Raw genomic sequence first — 24645 nt, 5'->3', positions numbered from 1 at the left:
TATGTACAAGAATATAACTACTATAAAACTGCCCCCTATGTACAAGAATATAAATACTATAATACTGCCCCCTATGTACAAGAATATAAATACTATAATACTGCCCCTATGTACAGGAATATAACTACTATAATACTGCCCCCTATGTACACGAATATATCTACTATAATACTGCCCCCTATGTACAAGAATATAAATACTATAATACTGCCCCCTATGTACAGGAATATAACTACTATAATACTGCCCCCTATGTACAAGAATATAACTACTATAAATCTGCCCCCTATGTACAAGAATATAACTACTATAATACTGCCCCTATGTACAGGGATATAACTACTATAATACTGCACCCTATGTACAGGAATATAACTACTATAATACTGCCCCCTATGTACAGGAATATAACTACTATAATACTGCCCCCTATGCACAAGAATATAACTACTATAATACTGCCCCCTATGTACGAGAATATAAATACTATAATACTGCCCCCTTTGTACAAGAATATAACTACTATAATACTGCCCCCTATGTACGAGAATATAACTACTATAATACTGCCCCTATGTACAGGAATATAACTACTATAATACTGCCCCCTATGTACAATAATATAACTACTATAATACTGCTCCTATGTACAGGAATATAACTACTATAATACTGCCCCCTATGTACAGGAATATAACTACTATAATACTGCCCCCTATGTACAAGAATATAACTACTGTAATACTGCTCCCTGTGTACAAGAATATAACTACTATAATACTGCCCTCTATGTACAAGAATATAACTACTATAATACTGCTCCCTGTGTACAAGAATATAACTACTATAATACTGCCCCTACGTACAAGAATATTACTACTATAATACTGCCCCCTATGTACAAGAATATTACTACTATAATACTGCCCCCTATGTACAAGAATATAAATACTATAATACTGCCCCCTATGTACAAGAATATAACTACTATAATACTGCCCCCTATGTACAAGAATATAACGACTATAATACTGCCCCCTATGTACAAGAATATTACTACTATAATACTGCCCCCTATGTACAAGAATATAAATACTATAATACTGCCCCCTATGTACAAGAATATTACTACTATAATACTGCCCCCTATGTACAAGAATATAAATACTATAATACTGCCCCCTATGTACAAGAATATAACTACTATAATACTGCCCCTATGTACAAGAATATAACTACTATAATAGTGCCCCTATGTACAAGAATATAACTACTATAATTCTGCTCTTATGTACAAGAATATAACTACTATAATACTGCCCCCTATGTACAAGAATATAACTACTATAATTCTTCCCCTATGTACAAGAATATAACTACTATAATACTGCCCCTATGTACAGGAATATAACTACCATAATACTACCCCCTATGTACAAGAATATAACTACTATAATACTGCCCCCTATGTACAAGAATATAACTACTATAATACTACCCCCTATGTACAAGAATATAACTACTATAATACTGCCCTTTATGTACAAGAATATAACTACTATAACACTGCCCCCTATGTACAAGAATATATCTACTATAATACTGCCCCCTATGTACAAGAATATAACTACTATAATACTGCCCCCTATGTACAGGAATATAACTACTATAATACTACTACCCCCTATGTACAAGAATATAACTACTATAATACTGCCCCTATGTACAAGAATATAACTACTATAATACTGCCCCCTATGTACAAGAATATAACTACTATAATACTGCCACCTATGTACAAGAATATAACTACTATAATACTGCCCCCTATGTACAGGAATATAACTACTATAATACTGCCCCCTATGTACAAGAATATAACTACTATAATACCGCCCCCTATGTACAAGAATATAACTACTATAATACCGCCCCCCTATGTACATGAATATAACTACTATAATACTGCTCCCTATGTACAAGAATATAACTACTATAATACCGCCCCCTATGTACATGAATATAACTACTATAATACTGCCCCCTATGTACAAGAATATAACTATTATAATACTGCCCCCTATGTACAAGAATATAACTACTATAATTCTGCCCCTATGTAAAAGAATATAACTACTATAATACTGCCTCCTATGTACAAGAATATAACTACTATAATACTGCCCCCTATGTACAAGAATATAACTACTATAATTCTGCCCCTATGTACAAGAATATAACTACTATAATACTGCCCCCTATGTACAAGAATATAACTACTATAATACTGCCCCCTATGTACAAGAATATTGCTACTATAATACTGCCCCCTATGTACAAGAATATAACTACTATAAAACTGCCCTCTATGTACAAGAATATAACTACTATAAAACTGCCCCCTATGTACAAGAATATAAATACTATAATACTGCCCCCTATGTACAAGAATATAAATACTATAATACTGCCCCTATGTACAGGAATATAACTACTATAATACTGCCCCCTATGTACACGAATATATCTACTATAATACTGCCCCCTATGTACAAGAATATAAATACTATAATACTGCCCCCTATGTACAGGAATATAACTACTATAATACTGCCCCTTATGTACAAGAATATAACTACTATAAATCTGCCCCCTATGTACAAGAATATAACTACTATAATACTGCCCCTATGTACAGGGATATAACTACTATAATACTGCACCCTATGTACAGGAATATAACTACTATAATACTGCCCCCTATGTACAGGAATATAACTACTATAATACTGCCCCCTATGCACAAGAATATAACTACTATAATACTGCCCCCTATGTACGAGAATATAAATACTATAATACTGCCCCCTTTGTACAAGAATATAACTACTATAATACTGCCCCCTATGTACGAGAATATAACTACTATAATACTGCCCCTATGTACAGGAATATAACTACTATAATACTGCCCCCTATGTACAATAATATAACTACTATAATACTGCTCCTATGTACAGGAATATAACTACTATAATACTGCCCCCTATGTACAGGAATATAACTACTATAATACTGCCCCCTATGTACAAGAATATAACTACTGTAATACTGCTCCCTGTGTACAAGAATATAACTACTATAATACTGCCCTCTATGTACAAGAATATAACTACTATAATACTGCTCCCTGTGTACAAGAATATAACTACTATAATACTGCCCCTACGTACAAGAATATTACTACTATAATACTGCCCCCTATGTACAAGAATATTACTACTATAATACTGCCCCCTATGTACAAGAATATAAATACTATAATACTGCCCCCTATGTACAAGAATATAACTACTATAATACTGCCCCCTATGTACAAGAATATAACGACTATAATACTGCCCCCTATGTACAAGAATATTACTACTATAATACTGCCCCCTATGTACAAGAATATAAATACTATAATACTGCCCCCTATGTACAAGAATATTACTACTATAATACTGCCCCCTATGTACAAGAATATAAATACTATAATACTGCCCCCTATGTACAAGAATATAACTACTATAATACTGCCCCTATGTACAAGAATATAACTACTATAATAGTGCCCCTATGTACAAGAATATAACTACTATAATTCTGCTCTTATGTACAAGAATATAACTACTATAATACTGCCCCCTATGTACAAGAATATAACTACTATAATTCTTCCCCTATGTACAAGAATATAACTACTATAATACTGCCCCTATGTACAGGAATATAACTACCATAATACTACCCCCTATGTACAAGAATATAACTACTATAATACTGCCCCCTATGTACAAGAATATAACTACTATAATACTACCCCCTATGTACAAGAATATAACTACTATAATACTGCCCTTTATGTACAAGAATATAACTACTATAACACTGCCCCCTATGTACAAGAATATATCTACTATAATACTGCCCCCTATGTACAAGAATATAACTACTATAATACTGCCCCCTATGTACAGGAATATAACTACTATAATACTACCCCCTATGTACAAGAATATAACTACTATAATACTGCCCCTATGTACAAGAATATAACTACTATAATACTGCCCCCTATGTACAAGAATATAACTACTATAATACTGCCACCTATGTACAAGAATATAACTACTATAATACTGCCCCCTATGTACAGGAATATAACTACTATAATACTGCCCCCTATGTACAAGAATATAACTACTATAATACCGCCCCCTATGTACAAGAATATAACTACTATAATACCGCCCCCCTATGTACATGAATATAACTACTATAATACTGCTCCCTATGTACAAGAATATAACTACTATAATACCGCCCCCTATGTACATGAATATAACTACTATAATACTGCCCCCTATGTACAAGAATATAACTACTATAATACCGCCCCCTATGTACAAGAATATAACTACTATAATACTGCTCCTATGTACAAGAATATTACTACTATAATACTGCCCCCTATGTACAAGAATATAACTACTATAATACTGCCCCTATGTACAGGAATATAACTACTATAATACTGCCCCTATGTACAAGAATATAACTACTATAATACTGCCCCCTATGTACAAGAATATAACTACTATAATACTGCCCGTATGTACAAGAATATAACTACTATAATACTGCCCCCTATGTACAAGAATATAACTACTATAATACTGCCCGTATGTTCACTGCACTTCAATATGGCTCAAAATAACTCCTGGTAATTCCCTTATTCATTGAAGAATTGCACAATCTCCTCTGCACTGGGAGCTGCGGTCTTCGGGGACCCCGGTGGGTGACTATTACTCATCCCTGTCTATTTTGGCTGCAGGTCTCCACTGATAAAGAGGAAATGACTGAATGTAGGACAGGACTATTTTTAACAAGTTTGAATAAAAAAATCCTGTCTTCATGTCTTCTATGAGTCGTGTCATTGGCTGATAAAACCCAACAGAATCTAATTGCGCTCAATGGCGGTAGAATAATTCATAGCACACGGGTATATGGCGGTAAGCATTTACTTACATACAAGAGGAAGAAGCTCCATGTCAAGAGATTTTCTGCTGATTGTCTCTTGAAATCAGGAAAGATTTACAGAATATCTCAGAACTGTCAATCAAGAAGCAGAAAGCTGGAAAAACAAGAGGTGCATATGTTTACATCGAAACACCCCCTCGTACAGGGCTACCAACAGGAATTTCGGGGCCCCTGACCCTCCACCTTATCCTCACTCACATTAGTTTCCCACCTTATGTTTGTGATAGATATAGGACCAGAACCAAGCTTACTACATAGGAATGTTACCAGAACCTAAATTACTACATAGATAAAGCAGTGGAACCACGATGTATCATAGATACAGGACCAGAAATAAGCTTACTCTACAGATATGTTACCAGAACCAAGCCTACTACATAGAAACAGCACAGAAACCAAGCTTACTTACCTAGATACCGGACCAGAAACCCACCTACCAAGATTTATACCTAGATACAGGACCAGATACAAGATGTTTACTACATAGATAAGGTACCAGAACCACATATTACTGCAACAATGCGTATTACATGGATACAGCACCGTAATCTCACCAATGGATGGAGGGGCATCCTCCTCTGCTTTTGATATAGTGCACATGTGCTTTGCTGACTCTTTACATACCAGGCCAACTACACAGGCACAGTACGCATGCGCCATTACAGCGAGAACCACTAAATATTATGGGACTGCAGGAAACTTCTGACATTCCCATAGTATTAAATGGAGGAGCTGAGTGGATGCTCAACCTGCCGCTCCATCCATTAGTGAGACCGGGACCCGCATTCCCGTGATCAGTCAGACCCCCTCCAATCGGTTTGGTATCCCCTATCCTTTGATTAGAGGATGACAATTAAACTTTGTACAATCCCTTTAAGCATTTACCCCTTACTTTTGTACATGGTGTTCAGTTAATAGAATTAAAGCTTATAGTGACTATATATATGTGTAATATATATATATATATACACACACACATATATATACACATATATATAGTGACAGGATTACAGCCAGCATGGGAGCCTCTCTGTATCCCAATATGCTGCCGGCTGCTTTGCTGTCAGGTCGATTACTCACGTCCTGCACAGGTAATTCCAGGCTCTGACCACTGTCATCTGCTGGGCTTCACCCAAATAAGAACTTCCAGTAATGATGTGAGTGTTACAGATAGGATCCATCTGTGCAGGTCCAGGTATATCCAAAACAAATGTACAAGTACATGGCACTCCATTCATTCTCTTCGGCACTGCCGGAGAGGAGCTAACATAACTCCGCAATCTTTGACCGCCCTCCTTGTTGCAGTTAAGACTTCTGCTCCATTTTCATTCTGTGGACCCCACTGGATATAGGGGATTACATTTCACCTTGTAATAATTGTAATATTGCACAGCCCTTTTTATTAATGTATTATTGTTTAATTAGCAACATGGATGACAATATGACTGCAATATCAGACTACACAAACTTTTTGTAGTCTGTTACCATGGAGACCTTTTATACATAGTATAACTGTGGAGTCTGTTATACATAGGAACCTTAAGCCAACTAGGAAATGGTAAATTAATGGGAAACTCTCACCACCGATCCACTCCCCACCAAACCATCTTCGTCCATGTTCCACGGATTCCTCTATCCATGGGATTAGAGACACCATTGCTCTCCCCTCTGTTACTAAATATCCAGACAAAGAGGCCAAGGAGCTACAGTCAAGCTGCCCCACCTTCTCCCAGCCGCTGACACTCCTAACACTGACCCCACTCTGGCAACGCCATCCTCCTCTGCTTTTGATATAGCGCACATGTGCTTTTCCTGATCTTACCTGGCCAACTACACAGGCATTGCACGCATGCGCCATTACAGTGCACACTGAGGGAGAAGACATCTGCTAGCCACTCCGATGCTCAACGATGCCGTGCACGTGCACTCTGGTACATGGCCAACCAGGTAGTTTGCAATGCCACAATGCACACTGCAAAGGCGCATGCGCAGGACACATGTGACGACTGCTGAGGTAGCTCACAGGTGCACTGCTCATGTGCAATATCTCAAAAGCAGTGGAGGATGAGGTCATTAGAGCGGGGGGCAGGGTTAGGAGTAAAGATAAGATCCCAAGATCATGTTTGCCCATCTGACCCGGATATTGCCGAACAACCAATCCGGCAAATTGACCGCCCCTAGCAACTAGCCATGGCTTTGATTGGCCAGAGGGATTCCCCCTGGCCAATCACAGCCATGGCTAGTAGCTAGAGTCGTCAATTTGCCGAAATGGCTGTTCACAACCAATCCGGCAATATATCTGGGTCTTCTCTTTCATCCCCCATGGCACGATTACCCAGACAGTACAGGATTAAGAGAAGAAGTGCTACTCATCTTCATGGTCCCTCTCAGCTCTTCTCATTAACCTCTGACCCCTATTTAAACAAGAACACTCCTCGTTGTAGGTTTCGCCATTAGTGTTTTATTCCGCAGCCACGTTTTCCATTAATCTCTTAATTTAGATTTGACAACTTCATTTACTGTGGAAAGCGTAACAAAAAAAGCAGCCGGCACTACGATAGCGGAACGTGAAGCAATTAAATTAAAGAGTAGAAAAAAAATTCGGTGACAGGCAAATAGAGAAATTGATTTCACCTAAGAAATTAATATTAACAATTTAAATTTACATATCATTATGGAAGCTGCACAGTCAGACAGTATCGGGGACCAGAATATATAGGGGTACAGTATAGTGATATTGACTATTCCGGCTGTCCTCAAAATAGAAGAAATAGACATTAAGTGTTTAGGGAGTTTTAACTGAACTCTGCGAGGGCGGTAACATTTAGTGGGTGTGGCAGCAACACTAACTCTGTCTGGATTGGTCAAACTAAGCAGTAGTGTTCACTCAACTCTTCATGGGTGGTAACACTAAGTAGTGCTGCCACACCCACTATTGTCTGGATTGGACAAGCTAAGTGGGAGTGTGCACTCGACTCTTCATGGGCGGTAACATTTAGTGGTTGTGACAGCACTACTAACTCTATTGTTTGGATTGGACAAGTCAAGCGGAGGTGTTCACTCGAATCTTTGGACAGGAACATGAAGCAGACACACCACTAGCTCTAATATCTAATAGTTGAAATAGTAATGGTACATACTCAACTTTTTAGGGGAGGTAACATTTAGCGGGTGTGGCACCATCATTAACTTTGTTGAAGTTAAAGCAGGGGTTTTTAATCGACTTTTCAGGCGGGAACATGGAATGGATGTGGCAGCACCACCAGTTCTGATATTTGTGTTAGAGGAGCAAAAACTGTTTAAGCAGAGGTGTTAACACAGCTCTTCAGGGGAGGTAACATTTAGTGGGTGTGGTAATACTACTAACTTTGTTGTCTAGAATGGACAAGTTAAGCAGGGGTTTTCACTAGTCTCTTCCGGCGGGAACATGGAGTAGTTGTGTCAGATCCACTAGAGGAGAGAAGTGTTGAAGCGGTGGGGTGAACATCGATTTTTGGAAGCAGGAGCATTACGTAAATTTGCCAACACTACTAGCGCAGTTATCTAGCTTGGACACGTAAACACAACTTAGTGGGTCTGTCAGCCTACCTAGCTTTGTTGTATAGCTTGGCAAAGCCAAGAAATTAAGCAGGGGTGTTAACTTCTTTTTTCGGGGGCGGAACATTCTCCACGTGTGGAAACCACTTGCTTAGTGATCTAGGTTGGACAACATAAGTGTTTAAGCAGGGGCGTTAACTTCACTATTCAGGGGCGGAACATTCTCCACGTGTGGAAACCACATGCTTAGTGATCTAGGTTGGACAACATAAATGTTTAAGCAGGGGCGTTAACTTGACTCTTCAGGGGCTGGAATATTTAATGGGTGTGGCCACCACTAGTTTATAGACTTGAGTAACACTTATTAGCAGTACTGCTACTGTTTTTCATTGACCTGTACATGAATGTAGCGTTGAATGAAGAGATTAAAGGGGAAGGCATTTTTCTGGAATGTGAATACAAATAAGAAAACTACAGTCAATCGAATGGCTGACAACAAAGTATCGATTGTATGCAGGGGCTCAGACAAGACGTTCAATATGTTGTCCCTTTAAAAATTATATTATTATTAATAAGGTTTCAGCACCAGTACTTTTGACCACTATTTTGGAGCACTAGAGTGCATGGGTCAAATTGGGCATAGCCCCTGGGACACCACCCTTTGTCCACAGGCAGTGTCTGGTATTGAAGATTTCAACTGCATGTGTTGAAATCATCCAAAAGACTTAATCTAACCAAGTGCATCAGTCATAACCATGATCCATTTTTATAGTTTCACATAAAGACTCTTGCAATATCTGCAGAAATCTACCAAAAAGACTTGAAAAATGTTCAGCAAGTTTTTAATTTGTAATGAAAAACCATCTCTTCTGCATTCACAGCTAGAGCTGGAATTGCCCAGGGGTCAATTTAAAAAAAAAAAAATATATATTAATTTTATTTAAAGATACTTTTTTATAGGGGGTGTGGCCTGTGACTTCCTAGTTTCCTCTCTTCCCAGTTCTTCGGGAAGTTATGGACACCCACACAGAACCTTGGAGATAAAAAATAGACACATTTTAAGCTTTTGTAGATGTAATGTGTGCTGGACATGTAGACCTATCATCATTATTATACATTAATAGACTTAAAGGGGTTGTCCCGCTAAGAGCATTTTCTCAAAGAATATGGAATAGGTGTTTGATAAATGTTGGGCTAACTTCTGGAAACCACTACAATCATAAAAACAGGGGTCCCTAGTGTGAACAGCACCACAGGCTCCCGAAAGTAAGTGAACATTAGCTTTTGTTTTTGCAATGATTCGACGTTTAGGTCACATGATACACGTACAAAGCTGCTGATTGGCTCAATGGCATCATATGATACCACATGTGACACCACAGATCCCGATTCTTTCTCTTATAGTGTTGAAGTAGTAACTGCACTGTCCTGTTGAGCTGAAATTTTATGTGAGGTGTCATACTAGCGAGGCAGCTTTAAATATTTCAAATAAGATGAAATCCAGCATTTTAGCGTAAATGTTAAAAACTTAAATATGAACAGATTCCACACTGAATACAGACAGACCAACAGAAACGTTCCTTATAAACCTGTACAAATAATATATAACGCAGCGGAGGAGAATCCGTTCCACGCATGAGAGGACGAGTTTTGTGTGATCCTACAGGTTTATTCTAAAGCAGGGAGTGCACTTCCATCCCGGGGATACATCACATTGGCCCGGTCAGAGGGGATCCACGGGAATTATCTTTTTGGCCGGTCTAGGTCATCGATAGCCGCCAGTAGCTTCTGCCTGGCCTTTTTATTGATGTGGGATCCGAGGCAAACGTTCACCAGGTTGGTCAGCTGCTTGGTGGAATATTCCTGGTGCAAATAAGACAAAAATAAGTTACATTCACGACCACGGGCTGGGTCATTGCACCCTGATTGGTTAGGGTCAAAGTGCAAAGACCCTGATTCCATGACAATAAATGGGATTATGTATAAATTAAGTTTTTTTTTTGGTGCAAAACATTATAAAAGGAACTGTACAGGATTATAGGTTATCCAAGTGCCCTGGGGGTGTGTCCTCACACTGCTGTGCTCTTTGCTCACTGCTTTTAACTTCTCCACAGCTTCTTTCTTCTGCTCTGAGTAAATGCTGTGTAGGTATAATTTTAATTGCAGTTACCCAGTGCTTAGGGAAGGGGCTATGGAGCAGAGAGCTAAGTGCACAGCAGTGTGAGGACACACAGATCTTCATTAAGAGCTCAAGTAGGACTGGGAACCGTAAAATATTCAGCTATAAAAAAAGTGTCAGAGTTCTAGGACCTCACGTGTCTGTGTGGTGTTGGACTTTGGATACCAGGGCCAATGGAACCAATGAGTAGCTCCAAGAACCATGATTCCATAACACCAATGCAAAATTCTATTTGGTTCTGACCCACAACAACAATGCTCATGTGAGGCAAGTATGATTTTGTTATTGGTTAGGGTGGGGTCATAGGAGGAGCCTTTAAGGCTCAAGTACGGGATGTCTTAAGAGTCTTCATAGTCCCGACCCAAGGTCAATGGACTTGCATGGAGGTGCCAAGTCTCACCCTGTGCTCCTTGATCCAGCGCTCCATGTCGTTTTCGGTCAGGTAATAGGCCTTGATGTAGGTCTCCACAAACTCCTTATCGGGAATGGGCCGGATGTCGGTCAGCTTCTCCAGTTTCATCAGGAATTGTTGGAAATCGAGCTGCATCAGAGCTCGGCCCTCGTTGCTGCACTTCTTCACGTTGGCGTAACTAGAGAGCGAGGAACAGCGCTGAGACTATGACTACAAGAAGAATAATTACATCCCTGCCCTGGTGACCTGTACACCCCCTTTAAGGGATCAGCACCTTCATCTACATGGTGATCACATATTACGGCAGCGAAAGGTGCTACCTGTTGATTACTACAGAGGCAAGAGGCGGCCAGCACTGTGGTAGGTGCCCATTATACGAGATCTCTAGGAGGAGGCGGCTTTCTTCTTCATGTTATAAGACTGAGACTTCCTATTCTGTAAAGATCACCTTATTTTCATCAAAGACAGAACAACAACCACAGGTAACATCTACATAGCATAGCATGATGTCACAGCTTCTCCTCCCCCTACCTGTACAATGACCTCTATATAGATAACACTGACCCATCATTACATCACTACTGACAATAGATGATGTCACAGCTTCTCCTCCCCCTACCTGTACAATGACCTCTATATAGATAACACTGACCCATCATTACATCACTACTGACAATAGATGATGTCACAGCTTATCTCCTCCCCCTCCCTGTACAATGTCCTCTATATAGATAACACTGAGCCATCATTACATCACTACTGACAATAGATGATGCCACAGCTTATCTCCCCCCTCCCTGTACAATGACCTCTATATAGATAACAGTGACCCATCATTACATCACTACTGACAATAGATGATGTCACAGCTTATCTCCTCCCCCTTCCTGTACAATGACCTCTATATAGATAACACTGAACCATCATTACATCACTACTGACAATAGATGATGTCACAGCTTATCTCCCCCCTCCCTGTACAATGACCTCTATATAGATAACACTGACCCATCATTACATCACTACTGACAATAGATGATGTCACAGCTTCTCCTCCCCCTTCCTGTACAATGACCTCTATATAGATAACACTGACCCATCATTACATCACTACTGACAATAGATGATGTCACAGCTTATCTCCTCCCCCTTCCTGTACAATGACCTCTATATAGATAACACTGAACCATCATTACATCACTACTGACAATAGATGATGTCACAGCTTATCTCCTCCCCCTCCCTGTACAATGTCCTCTATATAGAGAACACTGACCCATCATTACATCACTACTGACAATAGATGATGTCACAGCTTATCTCCCCCCTCCCTGTACAATGACCTCTATATAGATAACACTGACCCATCATTACATCACTACTGACAATAGATGATGTCACAGCTTATCTCCTCCCCCTTCCTGTACAATGACCTCTATATAGAGAACACTGAACCATCATTACATCACTACTGACAATAGATGATGTCACAGCTTATCTCCTCCCCCTCCCTGTACAATGTCCTCCATATAGAGAACACTGACCCATCATTACATCACTACTGACAATAGATGATGTCACAGCTTATCTCCCCCCTCCCTGTACAATGACCTCTATATAGATAACACTGACCCATCATTACATCACTACTGACAATAGATGATGTCACAGCTTATCTCCTCCCCCTTCCTGTACAATGACCTCTATATAGAGAACACTGAACCATCATTACATCACTACTGACAATAGATGATGTCACAGCTTATCTCCTCCCCCTTCCTGTACAATGACCTCTATATAGAGAACACTGACCCATCATTACATCACTACTGACAATAGATGATGTCACAGCTTATCTCCTCCTCCTCCCTGTACAATGACCTCTATATAGATAACACTGACCCATCATTACATCACTACTGACAATAGATGATGTCACAGCTTATCTCCTCCTCCTCCCTATACAATGACCTCTATATAGATAACACTGACCCATCATTACATCACTACTGACAATAGATGATGTCACAGCTTATCTCCTCCCCCTCCCTGTACAATGACCTCTATATAGATAACACTGACCCATCATTACATCACTACTGACAATAGATAATGTCACAGCTTATCTCCTCCCCCCTCCCTGTATAATGACCTCTATATACATAACACTGACCCATCATTACATCACTACTGACAATAGATGATTTCACAGCTTATCTCCTCCCCCTCCTGTACAATGACCTCTATATAGATAACACTGACCCATCATTACATCCCTACTGACAATAGATGATGTCACAGCTTATCTCCTCCTCCCTGTACAATGACCTCTATATAGATAACACTGACCCACCATTACATCACTACTGACAATAGACGATGTCACAGCTTATCTCCTCCCCCTCCCTGTACAATGACCTCTATATAGATAACACTGACCCATCATTACATCACTACTGACAATAGATGATGTCACAGCTTATCTCCTCCTCCCTGTACAATGACCTCTATATAGATAACACTGACCCATCATTACATCACTACTGACAATAGATGATGTCACAGCTTATCTCCTCCTCCCTGTACAATGACCTCTATATAGATAACACTGACCCATCATTACATCACTACTGACAATACATGATGTCACAGCTTATCCCCTCCCCCTCCCTGTACAATGACCTCTATATAGATAACACTGACCCATCATTACATCACTACTGACAATAGATGATGTCACAGCTTATCTCCTCCCCCTCCCTGTACAATGACCTCTATATAGATAACACTGACCCCCTCATTACATCACTACTGACAATAGATGATGTCACAGCTTATCTCCTCCCCCTTCCTGTACAATGACCTCTATATAGAGAACACTGACCCATCATTACATCACTACTGACAATAGATGATGTCACAGCTTATCTCCTCCCCCTTCCTGTACAATGACCTCTATATAGAGAACACTGACCCATCATTACATCACTACTGACAATAGATGATGTCACAGCTTATCTCCTCCTCCTCCCTGTACAATGACCTCTATATAGATAACACTGACCCATCATTACATCACTACTGACAATAGATGATGTCACAGCTTATCTCCTCCTCCTCCCTATACAATGACCTCTATATAGATAACCCTGACCCATCATTACATCACTACTGACAATAGATGATGTCACAGCTTATCTCCTCCCCCTCCCTGTACAATGACCTCTATATAGATAACACTGACCCATCATTACATCACTACTGACAATAGATAATGTCACAGCTTATCTCCTCCCCCCTCCCTGTATAATGACCTCTATATACATAACACTGACCCATCATTACATCACTACTGACAATAGATGATTTCACAGCTTATCTCCTCCCCCTCCTGTACAATGACCTCTATATAGATAACACTGACCCATCATTACATCCCTACTGACAATAGATGATGTCACAGCTTATCTCCTCCTCCCTGTACAATGACCTCTATATAGATAACACTGACCCACCATTACATCACTACTGACAATAGACGATGTCACAGCTTATCTCCTCCCCCTCCCTGTACAATGACCTCTATATAGATAACACTGACCCATCATTACATCACTACTGACAATAGACGATGTCACAGCTTATCTCCTCCCCCTCCCTGTACAATGACCTCTATATAGTTAACACTGACCCATCATTACATCACTACTGACAATAGATGATGTCACAGCTTATCTCCTCCTCCCTGTACAATGACCTCTATATAGATAACACTGACCCATCATTACATCACTACTGACAATAGATGATGTCACAGCTTATCTCCTCCTCCCTGTACAATGACCTCTATATAGATAACACTGACCCATCATTACATCACTACTGACAATACATGATGTCACAGCTTATCCCCTCCCCCTCCCTGTACAATGACCTCTATATAGATAACACTGACCCATCATTACATCACTACTGACAATAGATGATGTCACAGCTTATCTCCTCCCCCTCCCTGTACAATGACCTCTATATAGATAACACTGACCCCCTCATTACATCACTACTGACAATAGACGATGTCACAGCTTATCTCCTCCCCCTCCCTGTACAATGACCTCTATATAGATAACACTGACCCATCATTACATCACTACTGACAATAGATGATGTCACAGCTTATCTCCTCCTCCTCCCTGTACAATGACCTCTGTATAGATAACACTGACCCATCATTACATCACTACTGACAATAGATGATGTCACAGCTTATCTCCTCCCCCTCCCTGTACAATGACCTCTATATAGATAACACTGACCCATCATTACATCACTACTGACAATAGATGATGTCACAGCTTATCCCCTCCCCCTCCCTGTACAATGACCTCTATATAGATAACACTGACCCATCATTACATCACTACTGACAATAGATGATGTCACAGCTTATCTCCTCCCCCTCCCTGTACAATGACCTCTATATAGATAACACTGACCCATCATTACATCACTACTGACAATAGATGATGTCACAGCTTATCTCCTCCCCCCTCCCTGTACAATGACCTCTGCAGTCGACACAGTGCATGCACCTATGGTCCATGTGACTGCTGTAGAGCAAATCTTTGAATGCAGTTAATTAAAAATGGCCGCCCTGTAGTCATGTACAGGAAAAATACAAGAATCATAAACATACTAGAATAAACCTTGGCCGCTGTCTGTTCTCATTAGCAGAATATTCTCAGTGATACGTTCTCTATAAGGACGAGCCCCGTCCCGGTTTTGAGGACGCAGCACATTTACGGGTCTTGCCTCATTGCATTCTGGGAGCTGTACCTTCAGTATTTTATTTTTCGCTGATGTCGCTGTCCGAGCTCTTGCAGTGTTTGTGCTTTGGTGTAATTGTTAATAGTTTTATAAAAATAATCAGATTTTTCTTTTACATGTAAGCTTTTTTTTTAAGCAATTACTTTATTAGGATTTTACCCATAAGGAGTTTTTTCTTGCTGCATAGATCTAATTTCTCTTTATTATAATACATTACATAGTTTGCATGTAAAACAGCCACATTATCAGGACAGCTTCAGGGTCCTTCTAAAGCCCAGAGTCGTCCCCCTATCAGCCCTGGTGATCCCTTACACCAGGATCGGGATCAGAAGAGACCTCCCATCCTCGTGATCGCTACTGATCACACCATTAGAATCCATAAAGGAGCTTTCTATTGGGAAGTGCTGGGAGTCATGGGAACTGCTTCAGCCAATCAGTGGCATCCTCGGACCGTAGAACCTCACAAGTGATGAGCCAATGAATGGCTTTCTCGAACCATGGGACATCACAAGTGATCAGCCAATCAGTGGAAAACTCGGACCATGGGACGTCCCAAGTGATCAGCCAATCAGTGGCCTCCTTGGATCCTGGGACATCACAAGTGATCAGCCAATCAGTGGCAAACTCGGACCATGGGACGTCACTAGTGATGAGTCGATGATTGGCATGCATCGACCATGGGACGTTACAACTGATCAGCCTATCAGTGGCCTCCTCAACCCATGGGACGTCCCAAGTGATCAGCCAATCAGTGGTCTCCTTGGACCATGGGACATCACAAGTGATCAGCCAATCAGTGGCATCCTTGGACTGTAGAACCTCACAAGTGATGAGCCAATGATTGGCTTTCTCGAACCATAGGACATCACAAGTGATCAGCCAATCAGTGGCCTTCTTTAGACCATGGGATCATCCAAACAATGGCAAACTCGGACCAAGGAATGTCACAAGTGATGAGGACATCAGCCAATCAGTGGCCTCCTCAGACCATTTGACAATTAAGGTTTAATGGCTTGAAGAGTCAACTTAAGTCAGTCCTATAACCCCCAGCACTTCTAACAAGGTCAGGGTGTGCCCTGATAGGTAGGGGGCGCGCACTGGCCATTTGAATCCCAACTGTCACGCACCAGTTACGGGGGGTGAATAAACTTCCCCTTTTTTATTGCTCTCCCCCATTTATTAGTTTTTCATAATCACAACTTTTCCTATTTTTCCATTGCCTTTCTAGTCCGGGACCTCCGCACTTCCTCTTTAGGATAACGTTTTCCAAGTCATTTCCTCACTTTGCTCGGTTTTCAAGGTCGTTCCAAGAGCGGGGGAATCAGAAGTCAGTGATATTTGGTTATTTTATTACACTCACCCATCCATTTAATTAGTTTTAGGCGCTGATCTCCTATACATTGTGGAGGTGATAATACAATAATCTCGGAATAGATATTTCCCTGCAGGAGGCGCCGCTCATCAATCATTCCTGGCGTCTCCTAACTAATGACACTTACCCCTCCACCAGCGTCCTATTAGCCAGGCGGATGCAGTGTTCCCATAGGATGTTGGAGACCGGGAGGGGGATGCGCACGTGTCTTGACAGATCTGACAACTTCTTATTAAAAAGCTCGAATTCCTGCAACAAAACGTCACTAATAAATATCACACCGATAGCGTCAGGATAAATGATGAAAAACTGGAGTGAAGAAGCCCTGGAGAGATGTGTCATTAGACCTTTGTGTACGTTGTTAGTAGCAGCAGGACTGTGAAACGTAGATTTATGTTCCTGGATTGCAGCTTATGTGAACGCACTGTCCTCACACTGCTGTGTTCTGGGCTCTCTGCAGCCCCTGTAAGGTATAATACTTAGAGAGAAGTGTTCTAATATGTTTATGTATGTAGTTAGTAGCCGTATTATTGCAGTATTGGGAATTTTTTTATTTTATTATTATTATTATTATTTATATTCCAGGATTGTAGCTTCTATAAGTGTACTAGGGGTGTGTCCTCACACTGCTGTGCTCTTAGCTCTCTGCATTAAACTGCACTTAATATCCTCTCTCATTGCTCTAAGTGACTCTATTTAACCAGAGGCCTACTACAGCTTTTACTTAGAGCGTAGGTAGAGAAGCGGCTGTGGAGCTGTGTTGTGCTGAGAGCCCAGAAGTGTGAGGATGCGGCTCCTAGTGCACTTGAAGAATCTAGAATTATGGAAAAGGAATTTATTTTTCACAGTCCTGCTGCCACCAGCAACACACACACACAAATGTATAATTACACCTCTCTATAGAGACAATATCCAACACTGGTTGAAGAGAGCACAGAGCACAGCAGTGTGAGGACACAACCCCTAGTGCACTTATAGAAGCTACAATCCTGGAATATAAATCTACATTTTATGATCCTGCTGCTACTAACAACACACACAGCGGTAAAATTACACATCTCTTTAGGGACTTACCTAACACTGGCTGCAGACAGAATAGACCACAGCAGTGTCAGGACACACCCCTAGTGCACATGGAGAAGCTACAATCCTGGAATATAAATCTATATTTTAGGGAAGGCAAAAAGTGAGAGTGTAGAGGGGACCGTGTACCTTCAGTAAGGCGTCGACGTAGACATTGTGCTGCGACATAATCTCCTTCACGTCCCACTTCACATTGGTCATAAGTAGCAGGAGCTGCTCGTAATCGATGGCCTTAGCAGCTACGATCCAGTAAATCGGTTTGCGGAGTTCGCTGGCGGTGGACACGGTCTACGGAATGAACCAAAAATACAACAATTTTAGTATAAAGGGGCTGATTCTGGTGCAGTCACAATTTTCCCTCTAGCCCAAACCTTTACCAAGCCAATAAGTTTTTTTGCCTCTCTACTGTCAAGTGGGTGGGGCCAGACTTGTCTGCCCTGAACTAGAACCACTCACCTGACAGTACGGAGCTTCAGGATTCAATATACTAATTAGGATCTGTACTGTCAAGTGGGTGGTGGAGGGTTGGGAAAAGAAACTATGGCTCCGCCCATCTGACAGTACAGAGGCAAAAATAACTCTTGAACTCTGGGGTCTACAGAGAAAGTTCCAACTGGGTCATAATAAGGAAAGTGCTACCTACTAAAGGAAGCAAAGAGTTGGAGTTGGTGGAGGTAGTGAAACATTCACTTTAAGCCCCTTTAAGAGGATAATATAGGGATTGTTCACTTCTGGGACCCTCCTGTGCCTTATTTTATTTTTTGGGAAAAGTTATGCGGGATACAAAAACCACGGCTGTGCTACTCCTGTCCTCATTCATTTGCCTAGACCTGAGCTGCAGTACCAGACACAGCCATGGACAAGTGTGGCGCTGTTTCTGGACTACAGCCATGTTTATTCTGAATCCCGATCAGTTGGCTCTGCTACATCAGCGCACTGTCCGTGGCTACGCAGAAGGTTGTGTGCGCTCGCTAGGTCCCTGCATTGTCCTATGTAATAAGCCGAGCTGAACGGAGTCGGTGATTGACTGAGCACAATGATGATTATACACGTCCTATTGTCATGCGTCACGTTCCTCCATCCCCCCAGCAGTACCGAGACACCGAGACTGTTCCGTAGCCGAAGTAATGAAGATTTATCACACGGAAAATCTAATTCCGGAGCCTCGGACCCGAAATAGAAGAGGAGAAAAATAACATTGCAGAGGAGATATGGATGTAGCAGTGCTGAGAGTGGTAGCATAGCAGAGCTGAGAGATCACGTCTCATATCAGGGTCACAGCAGGTGGGGGTCTCTTTCTTTCTGATACTATCATTGGGGGGGTCACTGTCACTAAGGCACTTACTGGCTAACACTGGCTTTGGATACTCTGTGACATAGAGTATTGTCTGGCACTGTTCATGGGGCGTTCTTTCTGTATATGGGGTAAGTATCTGCAACTGACTAATAATAGGGGCAAAGTGTGCCTGACACTGTATATGGGTGCGCTATCTGTTACTGACACTATTTATAGTGTGTGTCTGACACTGGATATGGGGCAGTATCTGTAAAAGACACTATTTATAGGAGCACTGTGTGTCTGACACTGGATATGGGGCAGTATCTGTAAAAGACACTATTTATAGGAGCGCTGTGTGTCTGACACTGGATATGGGTGCGCTATCTGTTACTGACACTATTTATAGTGTGTGTCTGACACTGGATATGGGGCAGTATCTGTAAAAGACACTATTTATAGGAGCGCAGTGTGTCTGACACTGGATATGGGGCAGTATCTGTAAAAGACACTATTTATAGGAGCGCTGTGTGTCTGACACTGGATATGGGGCAGTATCTGTAAAAGACACTATTTATAGGAGCGCAGAGTGTCTGCCACTGTATATGGGGGCAGTATCTGTAACTGACACTATTAATAGGAGCGCAGTGTGTCTGGCACTGTATAAAGGGCAGTATCTGTTACTGGCACTATTAATAGGAGCTCTGTGTGCCTGAAACTGGATATGAGGCAGTATCTGTAAAAGACACTATTAATAGGAGCGCAGTGTGTCTGACACTGTATACGGGGGTACTATCAGTAAGTTACTTTATATATGGGGGCATTGTCTGAATGACACTGTACATGGTGGCACTATCTGTAACACACTATTTATAGGAGCGCAGTGTGGTCCTATAAAAAAAAATACAAATACATTTATACAAATCTTATTCACATTCTGTTCTGCACAGGTAAATTGTACACAATAAGACTCCCCCCTAGACACCGTATCCCAGATGATGAGAGGCACATTTATGGGCGCTGTTACTCAGAGCACAGACCTGGGAATAGAACTGCTGCAGGAACGGCTTCTTGGCTGCCGGCATCACAGAGTCAAGATGATTCTGGAGAAATTCAAACTGTTCTGCCAAGAAAACGCTGGAAAAGAGAAATCCTTGTGGTTAGATGAGAGGGGGGTGATGGCTGCAGGGCCATGGAGGGAAATCGTCATCAAGCTGAACTGTCTATGGTTCCAACAACCCAAATGGTGGGACGGGCCAGGATCTGTTACTGCTGGATGAAGTATTAGGCTGGGTTCACACTACATTTTCTGTATATGTTCAGCGTATATATGTCGGAAAAGCTCCTGTGGATGGGCTGAGCGTATACATTGACATTTAGGGGCAGATTTACTTACCCGGGCCATTCGCGATCCAGCGGCGCGTTCTCTGCGGTGGATTCGGGTCCGGCCGGGATTCATTAAGGCAGTTCCTCCGACGTCCACCAGGTGGCGCTGCTGCGCTGAAGAGCATCGGAACGCGCTCAAGTTCACCGGCCTATTCCCAGTGAAGGTAAGTGCAAGCTCCGCAACACTTTTCTTTTTTTTAAATGGGGCGGTTTCTCCGTCGGGTTTTCGATCGGCCACGCCCCCCGATTTCCGTCGCGTGCATGCCCGCGCCGATACGCCACAATCCGATCGCGTGCGCCAAAATTTTGGGGCAATTCAGGGAAAAATCGGCGCAGATCGGAAATATTCGGGTAACATGTTGGGAAAACGCGTATCGGGCCCTTAGTAAATGACCCCCATAGTGGCAGGTGCTGACATAGTCATTGCCTCCATTTGACCGCTATACGTCGCATCCGACGAAAAAGGCGGAACGGAAAGACGTAATAAGCTATGTTTTTCCATCCCGCTCCCTCCTGCTGAGCACCCCGTACATCCACAGTAACCAATCGTCGACTACTGCTCATATATACAGGACAGGAATAAACACTGTATATGTAATGGGTCGAGGGCAGCAATAATAACATAAATAATAACATAAATATAATAATGGAATAAAAAAAATAAAAGCTGAATGTGAAGATTCCCTGGTAGTACGGTTCCCATTGGGAAAAACAAGTTCACACAGCGCCACCTAGAGGACAACAATGTTGACGGGAAAATAAATATTACAGTAACAATATTATATAACAAAGGTCGGGGCTTGTATGGCATTAAATGTCCTGGATGTGAGAATATGACAGGTGACTGGGCCGTAAATGGGTGAGAAATACCAAACCCCACCCAAAATGGGTGGACCTGTTGGGTTAAGGGCCGGTGTTGGGAGGTCCTGGTCCAGCTATAGAGTTGGCTTAGGGAATAATCAATACTTACAGGGACTCTGTAGCCACTACTCTCTGGGAGAGCCCATACAGGGTGTTACTCTCTGTCAGTACCACCATGTGGCTCAGGTGTGGACTTGGGACCTTCTCTTTTCGCTCTTCTCCTGGGGCTAGAGACCCCACATTTTCACTGCCCACCTCCTACAAACAAAACAATGTGTGTTATTGCAGCTTTCTTTCCAATATACCGTAGGCTTCCCCTCTAGTTATGCCCCAGGTTATTGAGGACAATGTGGAACACCAGGCACCAATTGTCAATCATAGGTCTGTATATGTCCCTAAACTATGCGACTACCAAACAAGATGCAAGGATACAAAAGTGTAAAACGTTATGCATATCCTACAATCAATATCTGACCCTTGAAACAGGCCTTGGAAATTGGTTATATTAGAGACTCATCTGCACAAAGGGCGACTGCACTTATCTGTGCAGAGCAGGATACTTGGATGGGTGAGTGGTCTTTGTGGTCTCCTATTGGAGACTGCCATGTAAGCATAACCTCTGGGAAAAGATATGCAAATAAGATACATTACTGCAGGTGACCACCCTATAAGAGAAACACAATTTCTCCCTCAACTTCTATACTCTGTATGGATTCTAAAGAAAATTCTTCAGAGAGTTACTCTAGGATGGTATTTATTATTGAAAATATTGGAAAGGGAGGAGGGAGGTGAAGCTGCAGGTCCTGTCACTGTATCTCATTGAAGCTAGATGCTGTGAGAGGGGAGAAGTAACTGCAGTTTCCCTTACTGTGCCTCTGGGAAGATAAATGCTGTGATAGGGGATAAGTAGCTGCAGTTTCCCTTACTGTGCCTCTGGGAAGATAAATGCTGTGATAGCGGAGAAGCAGCTGCAGTTTCTCTCGCTGTGCCTCTAGGAAGATCAATGCTGTGAGAGGGGAGAAGTAGCTGCAGTTTCTCTCGTTGTGCCTCTGTGAAGCTGCACGTTGTGAGAGGGAGGATTAGCAGAAGCATTTTTGGAATGTGTGGTAAGTGAGGAGCTGCGCAAAAATCAAACATCACACCAGGAAAAGACAGCCATTTTTGGACAGGTGCAATATCATATTTAACAGTCATGTATCCAAAAATGAGAGAAGACAAGTAGTTGCAGCTCCTCTCAATCTTCCTCTGTGAAGCTGTATGTTATTAGAGGGGAGGAGTAACTGCAGCTCCTTTCACTCTTCCTCTATATGCTGCATGCTGTGAGAGGGGAGAAGTAACTGCAGCTCCTCTCACTCTTCCTCTATATGCTGCATGCTGTGAGACGGGAGAAGTAACTGCAGCTCCTCTCACTCTTCCTCTGTTAAGCTGTATGCTGTGAGAGGGGAGGAGTAACTGCAGCTCCTCTCACTCTTCCTCTGTTAAGCTGTATGCTGTGAGAGGGGAGGAGTAACTGCAGCTCCTCTCACTCTTCCTCTATATGCTGCGAGAGGGGAGAAGTAACTGCAGCTCCTCTCACTCTTCCTCTGTGAAGCTGTATGCTGTGAGAGGGGAGGAGTAACTGCAGCTCCCCTCACTCTTCCTCTGTGAAGCTGAATGCTGTGAGAGGGGAGAAGTAACTGCAGCTCCCCTCACTCTTCCTCTGAAGCTTTATACTGTGAGAGGGGAGAAGTAACTACAGCTCCCCTCACTCTTCCTCTGTGAAGCGGAATGCTGTGAGAGGGGAGGAGTAACTGCAGCTCCCCTCACTCTTCCTCTGAAGCTTTAGGCTGTGAGAGGGGAGAAGTAACTGCAGCTCCCCTCACTCTTCCTCTGTGAAGCGGAATGCTGTGAGAGGGGAGAAGTAACTGCAGCTCCCCTCACTCTTCCTCTGTGAAGCGGAATGCTGTGAGAGGGGAGTAGTAACTGCAGCTCCTCTCACTCTTCCTCTGTGAAGCTGTATGCTGTGAGAGGGGAGGAGTAACTGCAGCTCCTCTCACTCTTCCTCTATATGCTGCATGCTGTGAGAGGGGAGAAGTAACTGCAGCTCCCCTCACTCTTCCTCTGAAGCTGTATGCTGTGAGAGGGGAGAAGTAACTGCAGCTCCCCTCACTCTTCCTCTGTGAAGCTGAATGCTGTGAGAGGGGAGGAGTAACTGCAGCTCCTCTCACTCTTCCTATGTGAAGCTGTATGCTGTGAGAGGGGAGAAGTAACTGCAGCTCCCCTCACTCTTCCTCTGTGAAGCGGAATGCTGTGAGAGGGGAGGAGTAACTGCAGCTCCTCTCACTCTTCCTCTGTGAAGCTGTATGCTGTGAGAGGGGAGGAGTAACTGCAGCTCCCCTCACTCTTCCTCTGTGAAGCGGAATGCTGTGAGAGGGGAGGAGTAACTGCAGCTCCTCTCACTCTTCCTCTGTGAAGCTGTATGCTGTGAGAGGGGAGAAGTAACTGCAACTCCCCTCACTCTTCCTCTGTGAAGCGGAATGCTGTGAGAGGGGAGTAGTAACTGCAACTCCCCTCACTCTTCCTCTGTGAAGCGGAATGCTGTGAGAGGGGAGTAGTAACTGCAGCTCCCCTCACTCTTCCTCTGTGAA

At 42.3% G+C, this 24645-nt stretch overlaps 1 protein-coding gene across 1 annotated transcript in view; it reads right to left on the bottom strand.

Annotated features, from left to right (window-relative positions):
* Window positions 1–7430: 7430 nt before the first annotated feature.
* Window positions 7431–24645, bottom strand: part of VPS50 (VPS50 subunit of EARP/GARPII complex) — a 136287-nt gene continuing 119072 nt past the window's right edge. The window contains exons 23-28 of the mRNA XM_072154323.1: window positions 22128–22276; window positions 20812–20908; window positions 18625–18783; window positions 17540–17661; window positions 11202–11391; window positions 7431–10485 (exon numbers count right to left, since the gene is read on the bottom strand). Coding sequence (XP_072010424.1) covers window positions 10366–10485; window positions 11202–11391; window positions 17540–17661; window positions 18625–18783; window positions 20812–20908; window positions 22128–22276 — 837 coding nt within the window. The 3' untranslated portion in view covers window positions 7431–10365. The remainder of the gene's footprint in view (window positions 10486–11201; window positions 11392–17539; window positions 17662–18624; window positions 18784–20811; window positions 20909–22127; window positions 22277–24645) is intronic.

The sequence above is a fragment of the Engystomops pustulosus genome, chromosome 5, assembly GCF_040894005.1.
Source record: "Engystomops pustulosus chromosome 5, aEngPut4.maternal, whole genome shotgun sequence".
Lineage (NCBI taxonomy): Eukaryota > Metazoa > Chordata > Amphibia > Anura > Leptodactylidae > Engystomops > Engystomops pustulosus.
The sequence above is the reverse complement of the archived record's forward strand: the minus strand, read 5'-3'. Positions and strand labels throughout refer to the sequence as shown.